General features: G+C 36.4%; 1 protein-coding gene across 1 annotated transcript; it reads left to right on the top strand.

Moving 5' to 3' along the window:
- The first annotated feature begins 545 nt into the window (after positions 1–545).
- jph2 (junctophilin 2) lies at positions 546–22192 on the top strand. The gene is made up of 6 exons (XM_058763805.1): positions 546–1342; positions 5423–6242; positions 15984–16102; positions 17435–18396; positions 19652–19748; positions 19863–22192. The coding sequence occupies exons 1-5, from the start codon at positions 964–966 to the stop codon at positions 19730–19732; spliced, it is 2361 nt and encodes a 786-aa protein (XP_058619788.1). The 5' UTR covers positions 546–963; the 3' UTR covers positions 19733–19748; positions 19863–22192.
- Positions 22193–22224: the final 32 nt, after the last annotated feature.

The raw sequence follows: 22224 nt of genomic DNA on the forward strand, positions 1-22224 counted from the left end.
ATAACAAGCTTAAAGACATAAAATGGAGAATAATAAACAACAGAAATGAACTGAGATGTAACATAATATTAATAAATTTTAATTGCGTTATTAGACCTATGTCACTCTCCTAAACTTAGCCTACTTGAACTCCACCCAAAATGTCAAATCCAGTCTATCCAGTCTGTTTACCTTGGCCACTGACTGTTTATTATGATCTATTGGTGTCAGCCAGTGTGGTATACATTTACATTTTCTCTCTTTCCTTTTATTAGCCTACTCTCGAAACATTTGTAAACAGTGTGCCTTGTAAAAATAATACAGGGATAACAGCCTACATAATAACAGGGATGCAACTGCATCAACAATTTCTAATAGTTTGAAAATACACACTTAAAATAACAGACACGGACTCCGCCGACCCCTGATATGGACATTGAGCCCAAACCCCATTCTGCAAGTGATCTGGCAGCGCTTTTAAAAGTGCCTGGGTGCTGAGGGGCGATTGGCCTGTATTTTTGGAACAGTGTTGGGATCTGGTAGCCTTGTTGGGACTGCTAAAACATATCCAGGAGCTCCAAGTGCATAGAGGGGAGGCAGGGAGAGGGGAGAGGGGTGAAAGCCATGAAAGACCACTGGCTCGACAATTCGATTAAATAGATCATTGTAAACTGAAACAATATCATGTAACTAAAAAAAAACAAAAAAACAAAAAAACAATCCTCCCTCTCCCAAGTCATTTCAAATTCAAACTTTAGCACGTTTGTTTCAGTTTTAACATATTTAAGGATTTACCTATCAACAAATTATGCGCGTATACGACGATTCGAGAAGTTCAACGCAAGGAAAGGATCTCCCGTCTCCGTTTTACGCATCTGTGGAGTTTGACTGATGGATTTAACAGAGATTGAGCCGATCGTTATTGTTGATTTTTAAAGTCACACCTGAAAGTTTGATAAGTTAGTGATAATTGCATTAAGCGCGATGAGCGGAGGTCGCTTTGAGTTCGATGATGGCGGAGCTTATTGTGGAGGCTGGGAGGGAGGTAAAGCGCACGGACACGGGATCTGCACCGGACCTAAAGGACAGGGAGAGTTCTCCGGTTCCTGGAATTACGGGTTCGAGGTGGTGGGAGTCTATACCTGGCCGAGTGGAAACACTTACGAGGGGTATTGGTCCCAAGGAAAGCGTCACGGTCTAGGTGTGGAGACCAAGGGACATTGGATCTACAAAGGAGAGTGGACGCACGGATTTAAAGGCAGATACGGGACGCGCATCAGTCAGGCCAGCGGTGCCAAGTACGAGGGCACTTGGAATAACGGACTGCAGGATGGTTACGGGACGGAGACCTACGCGGATGGCGGTAAGGTCGGAGAATGAACTTTTTGTGAGTGCAAACTGCACTCTGTGAGCTGACATTTTAAGCCAGGGGTTAGTATGTAACGCAATAGGCTACCTACACTAGGAATGAGAATCGTTGGTGGAGTTCAAAGATTCCGTTTCCGAATCCGATTCATTTTATCGAGTCTGAATACTAAAGGGAAAAGTGCACTTCTGTAGCTATCTGCATTTAGGCTACTCCTCACTCTTTAACTAGATAATTTTTTTTTTTTTTTTTTTAATTAGATAGGCTAATTCCGGATTTCAAAAACACATGCACTGTAAAAAAAGAAAAAAGAAAAGTTGAGCCAACTTAAAGTTTTAAGGCAACAAACTTCAGCAGATTTTTGAGTTTTCTCAACTTGTTGTTTTAAGTTTATACAACAAAAATTTGAGAATCTCCCACAAAAGCAAGTTGAGCAAACTCAAAAATCTGCTGAAGCTGGTAAAAAATGTTTTTTTAAGTTCGCTCAACTTTTTTTTTTTTTACAGTGTGGGATATTAGATAGCCTATCAGAAATAACTGTAATGCAAAAAATAATCCTAACTATAAACAAAAATAGTAGCCTAATACAACGTGGCAACGTATTTACTTAATTAAAAAACACTGACTGAACGAAAAGTAAGTCAAATTAATTCAGCAATGGCTCATAATGACTCATAAGTGGATTTGAATCATGAGTGGCGTTTGTTCAGGTGTTCTAACAAATAATGCTATCTATCAGATTATGCTACCAACACTGTATTTTTATTACTTTAAAGGTAGGTTTAGGTTTGGGGTAATCTGACAGGGTAGCACAAATTGTATTGGACTACACCGATCGTGCTGTGTGGTTGTGTTTGGAATGGAATACTAGATTATCATTTACTGAATACTACACTGCAAAATATCTGCTACTTTTATAGTAAGTGAAACTGGATATTATACCATAATAAGCATTTCACATACTGTATGCTACATGTTTAATTCAGCAAGAGACATTCAGACATCTTGAACATAATATAAATATATATAAAAAATCATATCTTGAACATAAAAAGTTGTGTTGCATTTCAACCCAGTTATATAAAAATTCTCTCTCTTTTTTTTTTTTTAATTTAAATAATGAATAAAAATAAGATTTTAAAAAGAATCATATCACTTTGGGTTGTATGCAGACAATCCAGATCCTGTGCATACTGTACAGCAATCTAAAAGCAGGTTCCAACTCTACATAAACAGAACACAGATATCCTTACATGGCTACATGATTCCCATGAATACATCTCTGAAAATCTAAAAAAATAAAATAAAATAATTAAATTGAATGAACAGTCATTCTTGTTAGCAGTATAAACTTGAGGCTTGCAATCATGGAACCCTGGTGTTGCCACAGATGGCCTTTTGGGTAAATGCCTATTGCTAAGAAACATTTGCCAGAATGGAGGGTGGTTACAAATTAGTGTCACAAATCCTGTTCTTTCTGGACGTGTGGTGTGAGTACAAATAAAAAGGCTCATTCACTGCTGGCCAAGTCGTGTTGGTCACATTAGGCTGTTATGTCGACATCTAAGACAGTTTACTGACTTTCCTTTATCATAATTATTTAAATTTTAGTCCTAAATTGTCAATTCTGACCACTACATAGTATTATTTTCTTTATCAGCATAGTAACAGCATTCCTGGCATTGCAAATTTAGATTTATAGACCTTTTAAATGTGGACAATGACCTCAAAGGAGCAAAGTATGTTTATTAGATCACACAATATAAGATTATACAATATTATAATATAATACTATACAATATGCAATATATTAAATAAGATTTTACTAAATAAATACTAAATATACTTGTTCAAACAACAAAAGAAGCACTGTACCGATTTAAACACTTTGCGCTTATCAAACATTGGTGAAACATCTATTTATAGTTTGCTACAGGGGTTTTTCCATCATCATAATCTACTAGAAACCGCCTCCAACAAGCTGATTATTAGTATATGCAAATACAGCCCAAACTGTGGTTTAATTTTGGTTGAAATTGGTTTAATTTTTTGTCATTTATTGTAATAAAATTCATACATTTCAAAATACGACTAAAGGCCTGTTCACACCAAGAATGAAAACTTTAAAGCTATAGCAATAACTATGTTATTGTCCAAGGCACAATAACGGCCTGTTTAGATAGAACTGCAATTTTGTCATCTGCCATTTTAAATGCTTGAGTTCTCTAAAGCAGAATGGATTCTGATTGGCTGTCAATGTTTTTAATCATTCATCAGCTAAAAAAAAAGGTGATTCCAACTATATAATTTCTCTGTGTTGTTATGGACTCTACAATTCTTCAAAATTTAGACCAATTTTTAATCTTTATCATTAGAGTTATCATCCTTGGTGTGAACAGGCCTTCAGTGTCCCAAATACGTTTTGGGTTCACTGTTTTTTCATAGAGTAGGATGCAATTACACAAATTATCATACAGGTGTCTTCCTATATACTGTATCTATTGAGCTGATAGTTGAGTCATCACTAAGTGCTAGTGCAGCACTGTGTGAATAAGGGCACAATAATAGTCATGCCTGTGCCCTTCTGCCCTGCCCGTGCCTGAGGACTGATGGATCTCAGACATGTGTTGCATGACCAAACCAGACCCACAAGCCCCCGTGACATAAATAACTGCACGTGGTTTATTACCCCAGAGGCTGATATGAAAGAGGCGACCCCCTAGCAGTTGTACCACTGTAAATACCATTGTTTCACATGCCTGAAGTGACAATGAGCTTACGGGTGGCCTGTATTTGAATAAAATGCAGTGTTGTAATACAATCTGTAGTTTAGTTGAGGGGATGATAATTCTGTCATCATTTAAGGCCCGTTCACACGAAGGACGATAACTATCACGATAACGATAATAACTATAAAGTTTTAATATTTGCTTTAATTATATGAGAATGGGGGAAGTCCACACCAAAACTATAACAAGACACAGTGGAACAATATTGTTGAGATAACATGACTTTTTAAATCAAGTGGCAATCTACAAAACTGCTGCACATGCTTAAAATTAATAGAACGTTATTGTGCATTGGTGTGGACGCCAATATAGTTATCATTATAATCTTTCTTGGTGTGAACAGACCTTTTCTCATTCTCCTGTCTTTCCAAACCTTTATGACTTTCTTTCTTCTATAGAACACAAAACATATTTAAAATGTTTTAACTGCTTTAGTCCAAAACAACATGGACACCGCTGATTTTCATTGTAGACTGAAAAAACTAAATAAAAATGTTGTAGGATTTACTTAGAAGCTATTTGTATAATTTTTGATTGTCAATTTTTGAATTCAGCCTTGTAATATAAAATGTTAGATTATAGATGATAAATTGTAGCTATATTTTATTTTAAATATTAGTTTATTGTTTGTTTAAAGGAATAGTTCACCCAAAAATTAAAATTTGCTGAAAACTTACTCACCTTCAGACCATAGATGTGTTGGTTTCATTTCATGTATTACAAATTTAGCATTACATCACTTGCTCACCAATGGATCCTGTGCAGTGAATGGGTGCCGTCAGAATTAGAGTCCAAACAGCTGATAAAAACATCAGAATAATCCACAAGTATTTCCATAATCTGTAATAACGCTTCCTCCAGAGAAAAAGTCCAGTGAAAACCCACCAGTATATTAGTTTAGAACAGTTTAGGGCTGTTTTTGCTTGCAAACGGTTCTTGGTGTGTGCATATTTCTCTCCTGATTCAGACAAGACAGATTTTTCACCAGAGAAAGATATGTGGATAGATGATTCATATTTTAGCTGGAAGCAGCTGTTTAAAGTTAAAATGCCTTTATTTACTTGTTTCACTTCAAAAGAATTAAATTGATGGACTGGAGACATGTGGATTACTTGTGGATTATTGTGAGAATCAGCTGTTTGATCTTTAGTTCCAGAGGCACCCATTCACTGCAAAGGGTGAGCTATTTTTGTGACCTATTCTTTTAAATTAGTGGTGGAAAAAAATGTGTATTTTTTGGGTGAACTATCCCTTCACCATTCCCTGACTGATGTCTTTGGCAATATAGGTACCTTCCAGGGCCAGTTCACTGGTGGCATGCGACACGGCTATGGAGTACGTCAGAGCGTTCCCTACGGCATGGCAGCGGTGGTGCGTTCTCCTCTGAGGAATTCTCTGAGTTCCCTGCGCAGTGAACACAGCAACGGGACACTCCTGCAGCAGGACATCCCGGTCATCACCGCCACCAATGCGTCCGGCCAGGAGACCCTGGTCAACACGCCCATGCCTCTGGGCCCATCTCGTGGCGGCTTCGCCCTCACCCTGCATGTGGACCCAGATGCGGTCAAGCCCAAAAAGAAAGGCCTCTTCCGGCGCGGCTCGCTTCTTGGCAAGCTGAAGAAGTCCGATTCCCGCACATCCCTCTCCAGCAATAAGAGCAAGATCAGCTTTTTGCGGAGTGAGTCAGCTCTCAGCTCCGCTGCCAGCGATGCCAACTCCACCATCAGCCTGGGTGAGAGCGAAGGGGAAGGTGAAGGTCACGAGTTTCCCCCGGTGGAGTCGGACATTGACGCCACCACCACTGAAGTCTACATAGGAGAGTGGAAAAATGACAAGCGCTCGGGTTATGGGATCAGTGAACGTTCTAGTGGGCTTAAATATGAGGGCGAATGGCAGAACAACCAACGGCATGGTTATGGGTGCACCACTTTCGCTGAGGGTGGCAAAGAAGAAGGCAAATACATTAACAACATGCTGGTGAAGTCTGTGAAGAAGAAGGTGATTCAGCTGAAGGGCACTAAGATCAAGCAGAAAGTGGAGCGCAGTGTGGAAGGAGCCCAGAGGGCAGCCGCCATAGCCAAACAGAAGGCCGAAATTGCCAACTCAAGGTAAGGAGTAAATCATTTATCTGCTCACAACAGCTTGTTTTGGATATGGTCAACTGTTATTGCAAAATTAAACAAGACAGAGATCAAGACTGACCTTGTATCATTTGAAAAGAGGGGGGTAATTCTGCTACTAGTACTTCATACATTATACTAGGGCATTAAATGCCAATTTGAGAATAAAAAAAATATATATAATAAGACAAAAGCATAATATAAGGGAATATGTATATATATATATATATATATATATATATATATAGAATAACAACAAAAAAATCCAGAAAAACGCATTTCAAAAAAGTTATGAATTGATTTGCATTTTAATGAGTCAAATAAGTATTTGTTCCCCTATCAATCAGCAAGATTTCTGGCTCCCAGGTGTCTTTTATACAGCTAAGGAGCTGAGATTAGGAGCACTCTCTTAAAGGGACTGCTCCTTATCTCAGTTTGTTACCTGTATAAAAGAAACCTGTCCACAGAAACAATCAATCAATCAGATTCCAAACTCTCCACCATGGCCAAGACCAAAGAGCTGTCCAAGGATGTCAGGGACAAGATTGTAGACCTACACAAGGCTGGAATGGGCGACCATCGCCAAGCAGCTTGGTGAGAAGGTGACAACAGTTGGTGCGATTATTCACAATTGGAAGAAACACAAAATAACTGTCAATCTCCCTCGGTCTGGGGCTCCATGCAAGATCTCACCTTGTGGAGTTTCAATGATCATGAGAACGGCGAGGAATCAGCCCAGAAATACACGGGAGGATCTTGTCAATGATCTCAAGGCAGCTGGGACCATAGTCACCAAGAAAACAATTGATAACACACTATACCGTGAAGGACTGAAATCCTGCAGCGCCCGCAAGGTCCCCCTGCTCAAGAAAGCACATGTACAGCCCGTCTGAAGTTTGCCAATGATTCAGAGGAGAACTGAGTGAAAGTGTTGCGGTCAGATGAGACCAAAATCCAGCTCTTTGGCATCAACTCAACTCGCCATGTTTGGAGGAGGAGGAATGCTGCCTATGACCCCAAGAATACCATCTCCATCGTCAAACATGGAGGTAGAAACATTATGCTTTAGGGGTGTTTTTCTGCTAAGAGGACAGGACAACTGCACTTTTCTGGATTTGTTTTGTTGTTATTCTGTCTCTCACTGTTCAAATGAACCTACCATTAAAATTATAGACTGATCATTTCTTTGTCAGTGGCCAAAGTACAAAATCAGCAGGGGATCAAATAATTTCCCCACTATATATATAAATATATATAAATAAATAAATAAATGTGTGTGTGTGTGTGTGTGTTTGTATGTATATGTATATGTATATATATATATATATATATATATATATATATATATATATATAACATTTATTATTAAATTTAACATTATCCCACCTACATGGCAATAAAATTCAAAATAGGACACAAAATATTAATTTGAATTGAATTACACAAAATTATTAAAATGAATTAAAATCTTTATACATTATAATGAAATATAAAATTGTAATATAACTAATATATTATAAATTATAATACATAAATATGAATATAATTTTTAAATAAATATTTAATAATTAAATAAAATTTAACTGGTCACGACAACCACAGTTATTAACTATAAAACTAAACCATAAAACATTTTTGTTACTTGAAATAAAATCAACTTTAACTGAAGTAAAATGAAATATTTTTTAAAAATTGCATTAATTTTATTCATTCTCATTTTCAGTTTATCTTGATGAACTAAAATAAGTACAACTGAATTAAAAATATAACTTTATAGACATATTTAAGAAAAATGGCAAAAACACAACAAAATGAATACAACTTTAATTATAATTAAAATACAAGAAGTAAATGCATATTAATATTTTATTAATATGAAAATATGAATCAAACTTTACTATCTCAATGATATGAAAATAACCCTGGCAACAACTGGTTTTAAATATAAAAAACAACAACAACCAAAACACTAATAATATTTTATGCTCAATGAATAAATTAATGAAGGAATAAAAGGGATAGTTCACCCAAAAATAAAAATTCTGTCTCTACAAAATGGTGCTAGGGTGACGTGGAGGAGACGAATTGTTGATTAAAGTCGTTATTTAGAGCACAAAAGGTATTCTCGTAGATTTGTAAAATTATGGTTGAACACATGGATTATTTTTCCAATGTCTTTCTGAGCCTTGATCGTGTTAGGATACTTGCTGTCTATGGGAGGGTCAGAGAGCTCTCAGATTCCATCAAAAATATCTTCATTTGTGTTCCGAAGATGAACGTAGGTCTTAAGAGGTTTGGAACGACATGAGGGTGAGTAATTAATCACAGAGTTTTCACTTTTGGGTGAACTATCCCTTGAAGGAATGAATGAACGAACGAACAAAAGCTCAGTTCAGCTAGATTTACCTCTAGTTTTCAGAATACACCCCAAATTTGATATCCACTTTTCAATGAATAGCTAAATAACTAGTATATGGTCAATACTTCCAGAGAGTTGCCTGCCAGAGGATGTGTTTTGTAGGTTTTACACAACAAGAACAAAAACCATCCTGATGCCACTTTGGTGTTGGTTTCCAGACAGTCTGTCCAAATGCAAAAACAAACAGACTCAAAGCAGGCCACATGTTCCAAGCTTCTTTCCTATTCATGGCGTCTTGGAGGCTAGGCTGAGCTCCAGACATGATAAAGAGGAGTCTAACGCACTGACACTAATAATACAGCTTCCCTCCAGGATAAAATATTTAGATTTCCACACACTCCTGACAGCATCTGTAGTTTATCATTGGGATGCTTGCGGTTATAAACAGCGGGACAATTTCAGGTGCAGTGGCTTTGATAAAATCTTCCCTCCTTGTAAGGAGATGCACAAACCAAAGACAAACAGCCTTGGATTCTCAGTCATCAGATGTTCGCTGCTGTTGATGCTCATCCCATAAAAATGATTTCAAGCATTATTAAAGATGACAACCTGACAGCGGACTGAAACCAGATTGCACACAGGAAAACTAATCAATCAAAGCACATGTTTCAGGAACAAAAAACAAGACTTCATTGTTCTCATTCCTTATAAGCAAAACATTTATACCTGCCAGAGTAACATTCAGGTAAAGACTGTTCAAAAAAAGGAGCCTGTTGTTACTAAACAACTAAACGCATTCAAGTGTTTTAGCCAGTGCCAGATCATTTTTTGTCGAGGAGAAATTGGATCTTATCATTATCAGCAAAGAGACAGACTTCTGACACCAACCCAGACAGATCAGAAAGGCACTGGAAATCAAAACCAACACACAGCTGTCTACAGTGAGCTTGGCAGTAACTTGTCTTTTGTCATTCAGTAGTACACTAGGTCAAAATAGGGATAAGTACATTAGATTTTTATTTATTTATTTATTTATTTTTAAATGCTAATGTGGGAAAATGCTAATGTGTGTATTGTTTACAATATGACTGGCCTAAATTTTGTGGTGAAACATGCAATGCTGGTTAAGGTATTTCTTAATCAAGATTCATGGCCCACAGTAGGTTTGTTAAAAATTGTATGAAATAAAATTAAAATAAAGTAGTATAATATAAAATAAAATTGTCTAAAATAAAATATATTATTATTATTATTATTATTACAGTATTAAAAAGTAAAAGTACTAAAGAAAAGTACTGGAAAATAAAATCAAATTGTATAAAATGGTATAAAATAAAATAAAAAATAGTATAAAATACCTTTGTGTAAACTAAAATAAAATGGTATGAACAAAATATAAATAGTATAAAATAACTGTATAAAATAAAATAAAAAATAGTTTAAAATAGCATAAAATAACTTTATATAAAATAAAATTGTATAAAATGGTATAAATTAAACAGTATAAAATAGCTGTATAAAATAAATTAGTATAAAATAAAAACCATTTTAAACAGTATAAAATAACATTTAACTTTATAAATTAAAATAATTATAAAATAAAACTGTATAAAATAATATAAATTAAAATAAAATAGTCTAAAATAATTTTGTATAAAATAAAAGTGTAAAACAACAAATAGTATAAAATAACTATATAAAATATTTTGTAAATAGTACAAAATGACTTTATAAAATAAAATAATGTAAAATAAACATGGTATAAAATAAAAGTGTAAAATAGTATAAAATAACATATATAACTTTATAAAATAAAAAGAACTTACAAAAGAAAAGAAAAGAATGGCTACTTTTACCTCAAAGCCCTATCTGCAACTCCTGTGTCCTATCTGTACTTTAACAGAATTCCTTGCTTTCCACCAGTGATAAAAACTCAAAAAAAACTCAAAAACAGTGGCCGTGGAGTTTATTCAATGGGGCCAAGTGCCAGTTAGCCCCTTTGCTCTAATCATAGTGTATTTAGAACAGCAGAGGGTCTTGTGTGGAAGACGAGACTCCTCGGAGGCCGCGGCACCGGGTGTAAATGACGCACATGGGTCTGGTGTCAGAAAAGGAGGCCTGCCTAAAAAAGGACAGGCACTGTTGCTATATCACAATCACAGGGGAATGCAACAGCTGATAGCCTCTTCTGTCCTCAGCTTCTTAGACACTCACACAGACGTACCTGACGTAATCTACAACCCTCATAATTAGCTGTTATATATGTAAATATTATACTGAAACTCAACATATACTCAAATCTTATTTTCCTATTTGGTAAAACAGGCCTCTTGATGGTATTACATACTGAAATGCGTCAGCATTGGTGTCGGATCGTTCAGGGATATAAATGTTGCCTATCCTGCAAATGAGTGAGAAGACTGGTGGTATACAGATGTACAACACCCTACTTTGTTCCTCAGTTCAGACACGGCGAAGTACATGATACCCCGTTGCATAAAGTGATTAGACATGATGCTTTAGGAAGTCTTTTAGGCTTTTTTAGTGTTATATGTTTGTTTTGCTGTATATTTACGTACGTACATCTGAATAATGTGTGCCACTCATATTATTATGTATGTGAAGAAAAACAAATGAAAGAGAATTTAGTTCAGATAATGTGTCTATAACTCTTATTCATCAGCATTCACAAGCAAGAATGATTCTGTCATTCATTTAATTATTTATAATGTTAAAGGCTATCAGTGGTCATGTAAAGGTCAAGATGTGATATAAAATATGTCAGCTGATAAATGACGGGGGACAACACCATCACAAAAAAAAAAAAAAGGCTAACATATGCAATGTAAGTAAGTAAATAAATAAATACCACTCAAAAAGATGAAATATTTATCTTTCATTCATTTGTGACACAAAAAGACTTTAAAATAAATAAGAAAAAGCAAAAAAAAAAAAGGAACTAAAAATGCTGATCAGTTACATGTTCACATTCATTCATTTTACCCAACAAATGTTATAATACAAAAAGTCTATGAACATGTCATGAGACCCAAGTCTGGATACAAAGTAAATTCTCACATGAGAAACACTATTTGATCAAAGCTTAATCAAAGTATTATTTAATATTAATTTAAGTAATATTGCACAAAAATTTGCATTAAAAAAATCTGTAATGGGATTTGTAAACCTACAGCTCAGAATATTTTAGTAGTACTTTTCATTCGGCAATTGACGGTGATTGAGTTTTACTATTCTAAAATCACTACAGCACACTCTGAAAGCATGTTTTAGTTTTCTGAACAGCAGAAAATGACATCTATCACAGATCTGTCAACAAACAAACAACCTAGTAATGCAGAACAATACATTCCTACACTGAACAGTTTACAAGTCAGAAGCATGCTTTTAAACATTATTTTCTATTCATAATAGTTGTTTTTTTTTTTAAATGTACATAGCAACATTAAGAAAAATTCCTATTATGGATATTCATTTCAGCAAGAATTCATGAAAGCACCTGCCAAGAACTTAATGCAGACATTACTGTAAATGTATATCTATGACATACCACTGGGAGGGTCTGAACTTTTCTAAGCGTTCCACTGACAGCCACCCTCAGTACAGTGTCTTTAAGTGGTCGGGCTATTTTGAACTCTGGATAACATTACAGTATGGAAAATACTACATTGCTGTTTTTAATCAAACTGACAAACAAAAAGCTTAACCGTGAAGGTTTGCTTACTTCATGCATAAAGATTGACATTGTTACAAAAGCACTTATGCTTACTGTAAATGCAAAAAAATTATGAATATGAGGGGAAAAGTGTTTGTTTTCAAATTACGCAGCTGAAACAACAGTTCTATGGCATGCACTGTAATTTTGCAGTGCAGTAATTCCTAATGTGACCAACACCAATAAAACACATGAATAATTTTGCATGAATGAATATGATCAACGCATGCGGTAGAGAATAAAGGGTGGTCTTCTCTAAAGTGGCGTGTCGTAGCACAGCAGATCTCATCTCTCACGGTGAGGTGCAGGGTGTTAAAAGAGTGATTTATTTTAGTTCCAGCTCAATGGGTGAAGAGGACACCCTCTTCTGCTATAAATAACCCCCTGCCATACGACCCCCAACACACTTCTTCCTCTCGTGTTTAAGTCAAACACACTGCGAGCAACCCAAACTCTTGCAGCTCTACACTGTAAAAAAAAATCTGTTAAATTTACGGTAAAATACCGGCAGCTGTGGTTGCCAGAATTTTACCGTGAAAAATAAGGTATCAACATTTTAGGATTTACAGAATTGTTTAAATTTACAGTGAAAAAACGTATTTCGTTAACTGATTCAATTTGAATATACAAACCATTTAGTTAACTCATTTTATTTGCAGAAACCGATTGCATTTAAATTGCCCAACTGCCATTTGGTTATAAAACAATGTTTATAATTTTTAAGAAATATGAGCATAAGTGTATTGATAACTATAAGTCCATAAAGAAAAACCTATTGATTTACACAAAGTCAAAAAGCATAAAGTTAACTTAAATCTCTTGCAGATAACAGCAGCACATATGCACGTGTGATTGAAATGAACAAAGAGACTCTCACTGCATCAGTAACTACACAGTTACTGCCTTTAAATAAAGCAACACGCAGCATAACATCAGTGTTTCTCTGTCCATCCTTGACTTAAACAGGCTCTACTCTCCAGCACAATGGTGACCCACAAAACACAACAGGAAGTTGACTGTTAGGTTTTACAGTATTTTGCTTTTTTTTCTTCTTGACTTTACGGTGAAATACCGGCAGCTGTGGTTGCCAGTAATCTACTGTTTTTTAATTTACGGTATATTTCTGTTAAAATTAAGTTTCACGGTGTGCTTTTTTTCATCTCACACATTTAACCCCTTTAATCCCACAGCAAAATCCTCAGTTTTAAAGAGCACTTGTATATGTCCACACTACAGAGTTTTGAAGTTAATGAGAGAATTAATTGACTAATTAAATGAGGATAGAGCTTTAGTGATGAACACCTGCTGTTAACAAGTAGAATCACTGAAGGAAAGAGAAATATGTGTACAAGTCATATGTGTACAAAAGCTCTTACTGAGATTTTAGGTGTTGTACTTTCCTTTGAAGTCACCATATTGGCGATCAGTGGTTGCTTTAGTTGGGCTCTTGAACCGTGACTTTTTAAAAGTAGTTTTTTTTAAGCACAGTTTTTAAAGCAAGAAACCCAAAATAATCTGTGATGTCAAAACCGTCATGATCTAGTTTGATTCACTGATCTTACCTGTGTTAAGCTCTTATTTTTATTAAACATGTGATATGTTAATTGCATCACTCATACTACAGCAATCAAACGTTGTAAAACAGCTCTAAGCACAATATGCACAAATAAATGTATTGAACTATGGCAGTACTAAACACACACAAACATAAACAATCAGCGTATGAATCTCAAAATTGGTGACAATCAAAAATTATATTAAAAAAATTAAAATCGGTTCAACTCTGAACATCACAAAACAGTCTACTGAAAAGTCACAACAAAAACAACACCAAAATAAAAGCAAATAAAGAAAATAGTAAGAACATTCAGCTGCATAATTTATTCATACTGCAGTGCATGCTGGGAGTTTTGTACTGGCACCCAGCATGCTTTGCAGCATGAATTGTTTTTTTTTAACATTAATAGTCACCATTGCTGAGGTTCATGTGCTGATTCTTGATGTCTGTGTGTTTTTTAGTGCTGTAGCCCTGAAGATTTTGTACATAAAAGGTTTTTAAATTCTTTCATAATGGTTTGTCAGCTTATCTTGAAAAGTAATAATACTACCATAAACAATATGAAATTAATTACAAATCATTAGAAGTCATTAATTATTAGATGATGATCACCATCAACAGTTAACCAAGACTACTTAATTATAACTTATCTTGGCTTTTTTTGTCATAACAAACGTGCGTCACAAACACAGTTACAACAGCCAAAGAAAAACTAATCTTAACGAGTCAAGGGTCAAGAGCATAACTAAAGCAACCACTGATCACCAAAATGGTGAGGTCAACCAAAACATTTGAAATAAAATATAAACCTCTGTTAATTCGTAGATAAATAGCAAAAATGAAGTCAAACTGGTTAGTAATAAATGGAGCTGGTGATGCTGTTTGTGGAGTTGTTTAATCATCCTCTGCTGTTTTATTTCAGTTGATTTCATTTAAGGCCGTGGCATTCTTCAGCATTATTGTTGTTCTGTTGAGTTTCTGCACTGACTGGGATGGGTACTGCATGGGATTCTTAAGAGCTGAGGGGATGTTAACATTGCTTTTTATAGTGCAGACAACTGCTAACACATCTCTCCAAATAAAGACGAGATGGGATGTCTTGAGTTGGTCTGGTTCTACAAGCAAGATATGGGAGGAATACGCTTTTAATTAAAACAAAAAAAAGTGTCCCACACATGCTTTTCTTCTCATACGTCAGAACTGGCAGTTTGTTTGCCACATTATAATAGTAAACTATTTAATCTAATGTCAGAAATAAACAGAGCTTTCTTTTAATAGTGCTCCTCTGAAACACTGCCACAACATATTACATTTATGCATCTGTTGTAGACAGGTGTCAACGTAAAGTCCTAATGAATTTCTATTTTGGTTTTATTGATGCTATAGAAACGCTCTGTCCTTATGGCTCAACTGGTAGCAAGTTACTAATAAATCCAAGACCATGAGTTCAGTTCCCAGGGACAACAAGGTATAAATATCTGATTTAAATAAATAATAATAATAATAACAACAATAAAAGTAAGAATATTTTAGCAATTTTGTTAAATGGTTGGAACAATGCAAGTATGATTATGCAACATTCAGAATAGAAATGAGAATGCCTTTTAATTTTTAAATTAACTGACATTTAAAAGAAATTAATGCGACTGTAATTTATTTATTTAAAAGTGCAAAATGTGACAAGAATAGGTAAACAACTGTAAGTAAATATTATACACATAGATTCCACAAAAGATCATTTATTAATTAATTTATTTGAACTTTTATGGACCGGGGTGGAAGATCGCTTCCTTTTCCAGATTGCATTGCCTGTGTTGAATTTCTATGAATAACAATTCAGTAAATTCTTCTTACGTTACAATTTATCTTCTGGTTGTGTGTTGAAAATTCAATTCAAATTCACCCTCAAGAACTGAAAGTAGAAAATAAGTTTTCACACGCATTGTTCTTTTTTCTTTTTTTTTTTTTTTCTTTTGATGCTCTGAATCTGAAATCACATCCATTCCTGACCCCAAAACTAATTTATTTACCAGTATTTGATTTAAATCCTCTGACTACATGCCTTTTCCCTCTTCACAGAACAGCTCATGCCAAAAGCAAAGGAGATGCCGCAGACCAGGCCGCCATAGCCTCTAATAATGAGTCTAGTATCGCCCGTGTGGTTGCCAGAGAGCTCTCTCCCTCCTTCCATCAACCAGGTAGGTAGAAGACGTCATTGTTTGCTAAATATATATCAACAGAGGCCAAAGGAACAGGGGCTGGTTAAGATCCTTCCGGTCTAGTGAGTGTCCATTTTAGTGGAGGTTGTAGCTCAGAGAAGTAAATGCAGCAGGAATGCTTGTTAATCCAGACATGAATTCAGATTTACAGTACAGCAGCATTCATTACAGAGCAGTCTATGTGCTGTTAATGTCTTGAGTCCTTAAAGTCCACATGTAAACATCTCTGAGTATCTGAAACAGGATTAGATTGCTAGGACACAAGCCCCTCAGCAGCTCACCATGTTCCTGTGTCTGTCCATCTGAAGGGCACTGCTAAGCTCTTGACGGTTTTATTTTGGCACAGTCTGTCTCCAAAATCTTAGACGAAACTGTAGACGAGCATAACAAAACGCATTATTATAGTTCATTGCTTATTTTAATAATAATACATGGGATGGTAGCCTGCATTTGTTTTTGGTGAGGCTATTAAATTTCTGTTTTCTTCTTGAAGTATGGCATTATTATTCTGTCCCTGAGTGGATGCATTCTTGGCCTCTTACAGCTACCCGTCAACTGAAACTGAACATGTTATTCAACACCCTAGTCTTGCATTTCAGTGATAAAAATACAGTACAGGGTTCTTATGCTCTTTTGTGAAAATGATAGAAAAGAAATGTGATAATGTGTCAGAGATAGACAGACAGTGAGGCACAAAATTTAAATATAGACTAGTATACCCTCAAATATATTAATTCATACATAATTACCTCATAACTGTCTGCACTTGTAAGAATTTTAATAAAAATTTTAATCATTGCACAGCCAATTCTATCATCCACTCTGATAATATATTTTGAGCATGCATCTGAGACACAGCAATTGTTAGGAATGGCAAAAAAATAAGATTTATATGGTTAAAAAAAATATGAATAACACAAATAAAAAATAAACCACACACACAAAAAAAATTGCTTGTTCTTTTGACCATTGTGTAATTTTAAAATAAGTAGCTGTAAATATAAAAGTGATTACAAATATAGTCACATAAACACTCCAGTCATATCAGTGACTAGAAAAGGGTATTTTATTCTACATAAGAAACTTAATTAATAAACTTACCTCAACCTCCAGATCTAGTGGGGGCAGCAGAGAGCCTCATGCAGGGGTTGTTTAGAAACACTGCAGTGTAATTAGTGCTCCTTTGAGCCTATCAAAAGTCATTGCATGTGTATACTGTTTCAGTGTTAAATTATAATCAGACATTATCAATATCATCTACTGAACCTAAAGCTATTTCTAATAAAGCACGCATCACATGATGTCCCTCAGGTCCTGAGTATATGAAAAAACGAGCCTTGCAGGAGGTTGCTGAGAGCAATGAGAATGCAGACACAGGGATGCACGAGCCCTTGTTAGCTGAGGATTCCCTACCAACACCCCCGGAGAGCCCCTTCACGCACGAGATGGAAAGTCTAAGACCACACTCCACCTCTGCACGCACCCCCTCACCCACTGCAGTCATCGTTCCTAAGGTACCCAGCAAGGAAGATCCAAACCTCTTGAGCCCCGGCAGCTGGAACGGAGACAAAGCCAGTCGGGGGAGCGGTAGCAGAGGCAGCAGTCGGGCAGGTAGTAGGCCGAGCAGTCGACCCACCACCCCGTCTTCCACTCCTGCCGTTGCTCCCGCTTTAGATGCCGCTCCGGAAGAGCGTTCTGCTCCCAGCAGCAAGGTCCCATCCCGTACCCCTAGCCGCCAGAGTGCCAAAGCCGAACAGGGATCGGACCTGGAAATCAAAGCCCTGCAGAAAATGGACTCGGAGTCCAGAGCAGCAGAACCTGCCCCTGCTGCTACGCCAGTAAGAACCAACCTCATCCTCACCACCGACGAAGATGAACCACCTCCTCGCCCTGCTCCTAAGCTGTCCCCCAAAGCGGTCACACCAGAGCCAAAGGCAGCTGAAGTCAAACACAGAGCTGAAACAAGGGAGCCTGTAAATGAGCGCCCAGTTTCGATGACAGAAAGCAAGCCTGAGTCTAGGACAGAAGTCAGGGAGGAGAAGAAATTAACTAACAGAATTGAGCCTAAACCTTCACCTAAAAGAGAACCAAGCCCTGTCCCAAAAGCTGCACCAAAGCCTGAACCCAAGTCAGTGCCTAAACCAGAACCTAAACCTGTGGTCAAGCCTGTTGCTAAACCAGTTGCCAAGGTCGAGGCCAAAACTGAGACGAGGCAGAGGTCTATTGTGAAAGCCCCTAGCGAAACGAGACAAGAGAATCTGGAGCTAGATGAGGTAAGGATAACAAATCAAACCTTTGTAATCTGATTACAAGTAACATCTCAATTGGTCATTTCAATTGATTTTTGAATCCCATGAAACATCCCAAAGATTGCAGACACACACATATAAAGCATAACAAAAATGAATCAAAATTGCTTTTTACAGCCTTTCTCTGCATGTACGTAACTACAAGTCTTGTTAGATTTCCTAAGGAAAAAAGAAACAATACATTCCTTAGTTTTTTTTGTTTCACTCAGTCCTAACTCAATACCCTTTCTGAACCTGTTGGAACAGCTACTTGTCCTTATATTTGTATATTTTGAATAATCAGAGCCCCGTTTTCTTGCATTAATCAATGACTCTCAATTTATTGTACAGTGGCCCTTTTATCTTAGCTTCAGATGTCCTCCAGTGGACTGGAACACACTGCTCTGGAATACCAGCAGATTGTGTTCCTTGACATACTGCCCTGGCTCCAGTCCTCTCACCACATTTACAAGGTTGAATCCTCAAAATGACAAATTCTCACCTTCAGAAAGCCCCTTGCAGTCCATCAGATACCCAATATCGCGTTCAAATATCGAGTCACAGTGGCATCTCGTGGCTCACTGAGCACATCTCCCACCAATCAGTTTTTGGATGAAAAAATGATTTGCAATGCATAAAAAACCCACATTGCAAACCCTATTGCAATTGAAAGAACAGGTATTTTATTTCTGGTTCTTCTAAAGCAGGGGTATTCAATCCTGCTCCTGGAGGGCCAATCTCCTGTTGGAGTTTAGCTCCAACCTACCAAAACACAAAATTCCTAGCATTACCGAAAACCTTGAGTAGTTGATGCAGGTGTGTTTAATTATGATTAAAACTGCAGGATAGTGGCCCTCCAGGAGAAGGATTGGACACCCTGGCAGCAATGTTCAATCCTGCTCCTGAAGGGCCACCTTCTTACAGAGTTTAGCTCCAACACACCTGCCTGGATGTTTCCAGTTGCCCTGAAGACTTACTCTGAGTCCCAATGTGCATACTATCCACCCTATCTGCCCTAAATAGTATTGAAAATGACTAATATCACATAAGAATTTAGGATGGATAGTATGCACATTGGGACGCAGGCCTAATATGCTGAGTCAGGTGTAAGGGTTGGAGATAACTTATGTAAGTGGCCTTTGAGCAATTGCACAAGTAAATACCACCTAGAGCACCATCATTTGATTATTTTACTTTGCACAATAGACACTAACAGCTGTGAACACTTTTTTTCTCTTAGGGGCCAAACACGATTATGATCTGCATGGTTATATTCCTGAACATTGGTTTGGCAATTCTTTTCGTTCACATCTTATCTTGAGACGACAAAGCCTAAGGTAAGCTGCCACCCTATATCCTGCATTTTTTCTTGAGTGAATTTCATTAAGTCCAACTGTTATTTTTTTCCTTGTAAAATCACTGTGGGTATTATTTTACACTCCGTTTTCTAGCCAAAACCATCCAGGTGAAAGAAACTACCGTGGGGAGCTGTGAGGATGCACTGCGCTCCATTAACGGCTCTGTTGTTGCGTTATCCAGTTTCAGACCAGCCTTTCTGAGCTACTCTAAAGTTGGTTGCCATCTGCAATTGGACCGAGTGCTCCCAAATGATCAGTGTGTCTCAGTACCTGAACATTATAGAATAAAGCATTTGTGCACATTTGCTTTGTTTGTGGAGGGTACTGCTGCATTTAACAGTTCTGCTGAAGTCAAATGCAGGTAAAAACTGAATCATCTATAAGGGCTAATTGTTATGTACGTTCACAATCACGTCACATATCCAATAGAGCAGAACATGTCACTTGGCATGTAACATTCATCTTTGGAGAATAAACAAATAGTAATGACATTACAAAATGGGTCAATCCTGTTTTTTCTTTTCAATGGCTAGAACAAACATAAAATTCACCAGTGCACTTATGCTTTAACACCAGGTAGTGTCATGCATCATAATCTCAGATGCTGTATGCAAAATGTCTTAAAGTCTCCCCCGCATGACAAAGAGCAACATGGCTGAACAATTAAAATGTAATTGCTATAAAACAGTTAAGTATTTTCCATAATGAAAGTGTAAGTATTCTACAATATAGTTGAATACTTGCAACAAAAAGAGAAGAAAAATGTTTTAATGAGAATGTTCTAATTAGAAAATGAGGTCTATGAAGATTTTATTAAGCTAAAGCATCCCTACAGAGATGGTCTCCACAGGTTGGTGCGAGTTTTTAAACAAGAATCTAAAAGTACCACTATTTATTGAGTGGAAAAAGAAAAAAGAGGGGGAAAATGATGTTGTGGCTTACTAACTGTTGTACTGTGAATTTGTGATGGTTCTTCAGCCTTTTTTCTGCCTGTACTAGACATAAAACAGTATGCAAGAGATTTGAAAATGTTCAAACCAGATTGTGCAAATGTATATGTTCCATGTTTTTATGCATGTGTGCACATTTGAGTGTTTTTGTAAACTTCTAAATTATGAACGTTATCAGAAGCATTTCATGGTTTCTAATTTAACCCTCATAGAGTAGTGTATTACCTCAAATTTGAAAAGGTCTTATAGAAAATATTGTTAACTGTCCAAAATGTTATTTATTGAATAAATAAAGGGTTTTAACATTTTATCTAGAATAACAAATTAAGTTGATTCTGATTAGGTGTTTACAATTCACCCAAAATACAGACATTAGAAATCACTAGACACGCAAGTGCTATTTTCACTACTTTGCAACATTAAATGTTTAAATGAAGTTCTTCTTCCGTTAGTATCTGTAATATGACTTTCAAAAGCATCACATTTAGCTAATAAAGACATAGTATTCAGCATGGTTGATGCATTGCATTACTTGAGATTTTCCTGCAGATTTCCCTCTTCACATGACTGCCAAGTTTCTTTTGTTTCCGCACTCACAATCATGAATGGAGTCATTACAATAAAAGAAACTGCACCGAACAACTTAAATGTTTTTCAACTGCACAACTGTCATTCTCTTTACTTTTAGCATTAGAACATGTATTCTGTTGCATTACACATTCACTTTTATCTGGAGTTTAATCTACATTTACAGCCCAGAACCACTAAATGTCTATTAGCACTGTATATTCTCTTGTCTAAGAAGAGGCAGACAAGGGGGAACAAAGAATATATATTTAAACTCCACCTGTCCACCAGCTTGACATATTCTCCCCTGACAGGGTCTGAATGCCAGGCCCAATTTTAGATTAGGGTGGTACACAGGCCTCTTCTAACACCATTTACTCTGAAACATGGGAAGAATATTTCACTCCGATAAAGTGGCAAGCCATCACCACTTATACATTAGCTTAGGCAAATAGAAAGCCTACAAGAAAGATTGGTCAATTAACATTTAATCGCACTGCTGCACATCAGCCAGATTGAGCACCACTGTGACTAGAACAGCCATTTGTAAAGCAATACTGCCCTCTGCATTCAACAAAGCAGAGCGCTCACACTTAAAATTACACTGCAGTGCCAGAGTGAGGAATTCTGAAAGAACTCCAATTAAAACTTTAATTAACAGATAAAGCAAGTTAATGTTTTGATAAAACATTACAAAGACAAACCTATATTTACACATGGAATAATTCTAAAATTCACACTGACCTCCAAATATTCACATTCAAAGCTGCATTAAGAACTATTAAACATGATTATTTGATTACTGCATTTAGTATTAAAAGAAATCAAACTAGTGGCAGTGGTGTTACATTTATCTCATCAGATTAACAGAGCAATTTAGAGACATACTACACTAGTCAACATCTGAAGTGGATCAAAACCTTTCAAAGTTAGGACAA

Source organism: Onychostoma macrolepis, chromosome 23 (genome assembly GCF_012432095.1).
Source record: "Onychostoma macrolepis isolate SWU-2019 chromosome 23, ASM1243209v1, whole genome shotgun sequence".
Lineage (NCBI taxonomy): Eukaryota > Metazoa > Chordata > Actinopteri > Cypriniformes > Cyprinidae > Onychostoma > Onychostoma macrolepis.

Excerpts from the sequence above, each read along its gene's own strand:
- jph2 (XM_058763805.1), top strand. The coding sequence starts at position 964 with ATGAGCGGAGGTCGCTTTGAGTTCGATGATGGCGGAGCTTATTGTGGA. Across the intron at positions 16,103-17,434 it reads TCCCTCCTTCCATCAACCAG|GTCCTGAGTATATGAAAAAA; the intron begins GTAGGTAGAAGA and ends GATGTCCCTCAG. Across the intron at positions 18,397-19,651 it reads AGAATCTGGAGCTAGATGAG|GGGCCAAACACGATTATGAT; the intron begins GTAAGGATAACA and ends TTTTTCTCTTAG.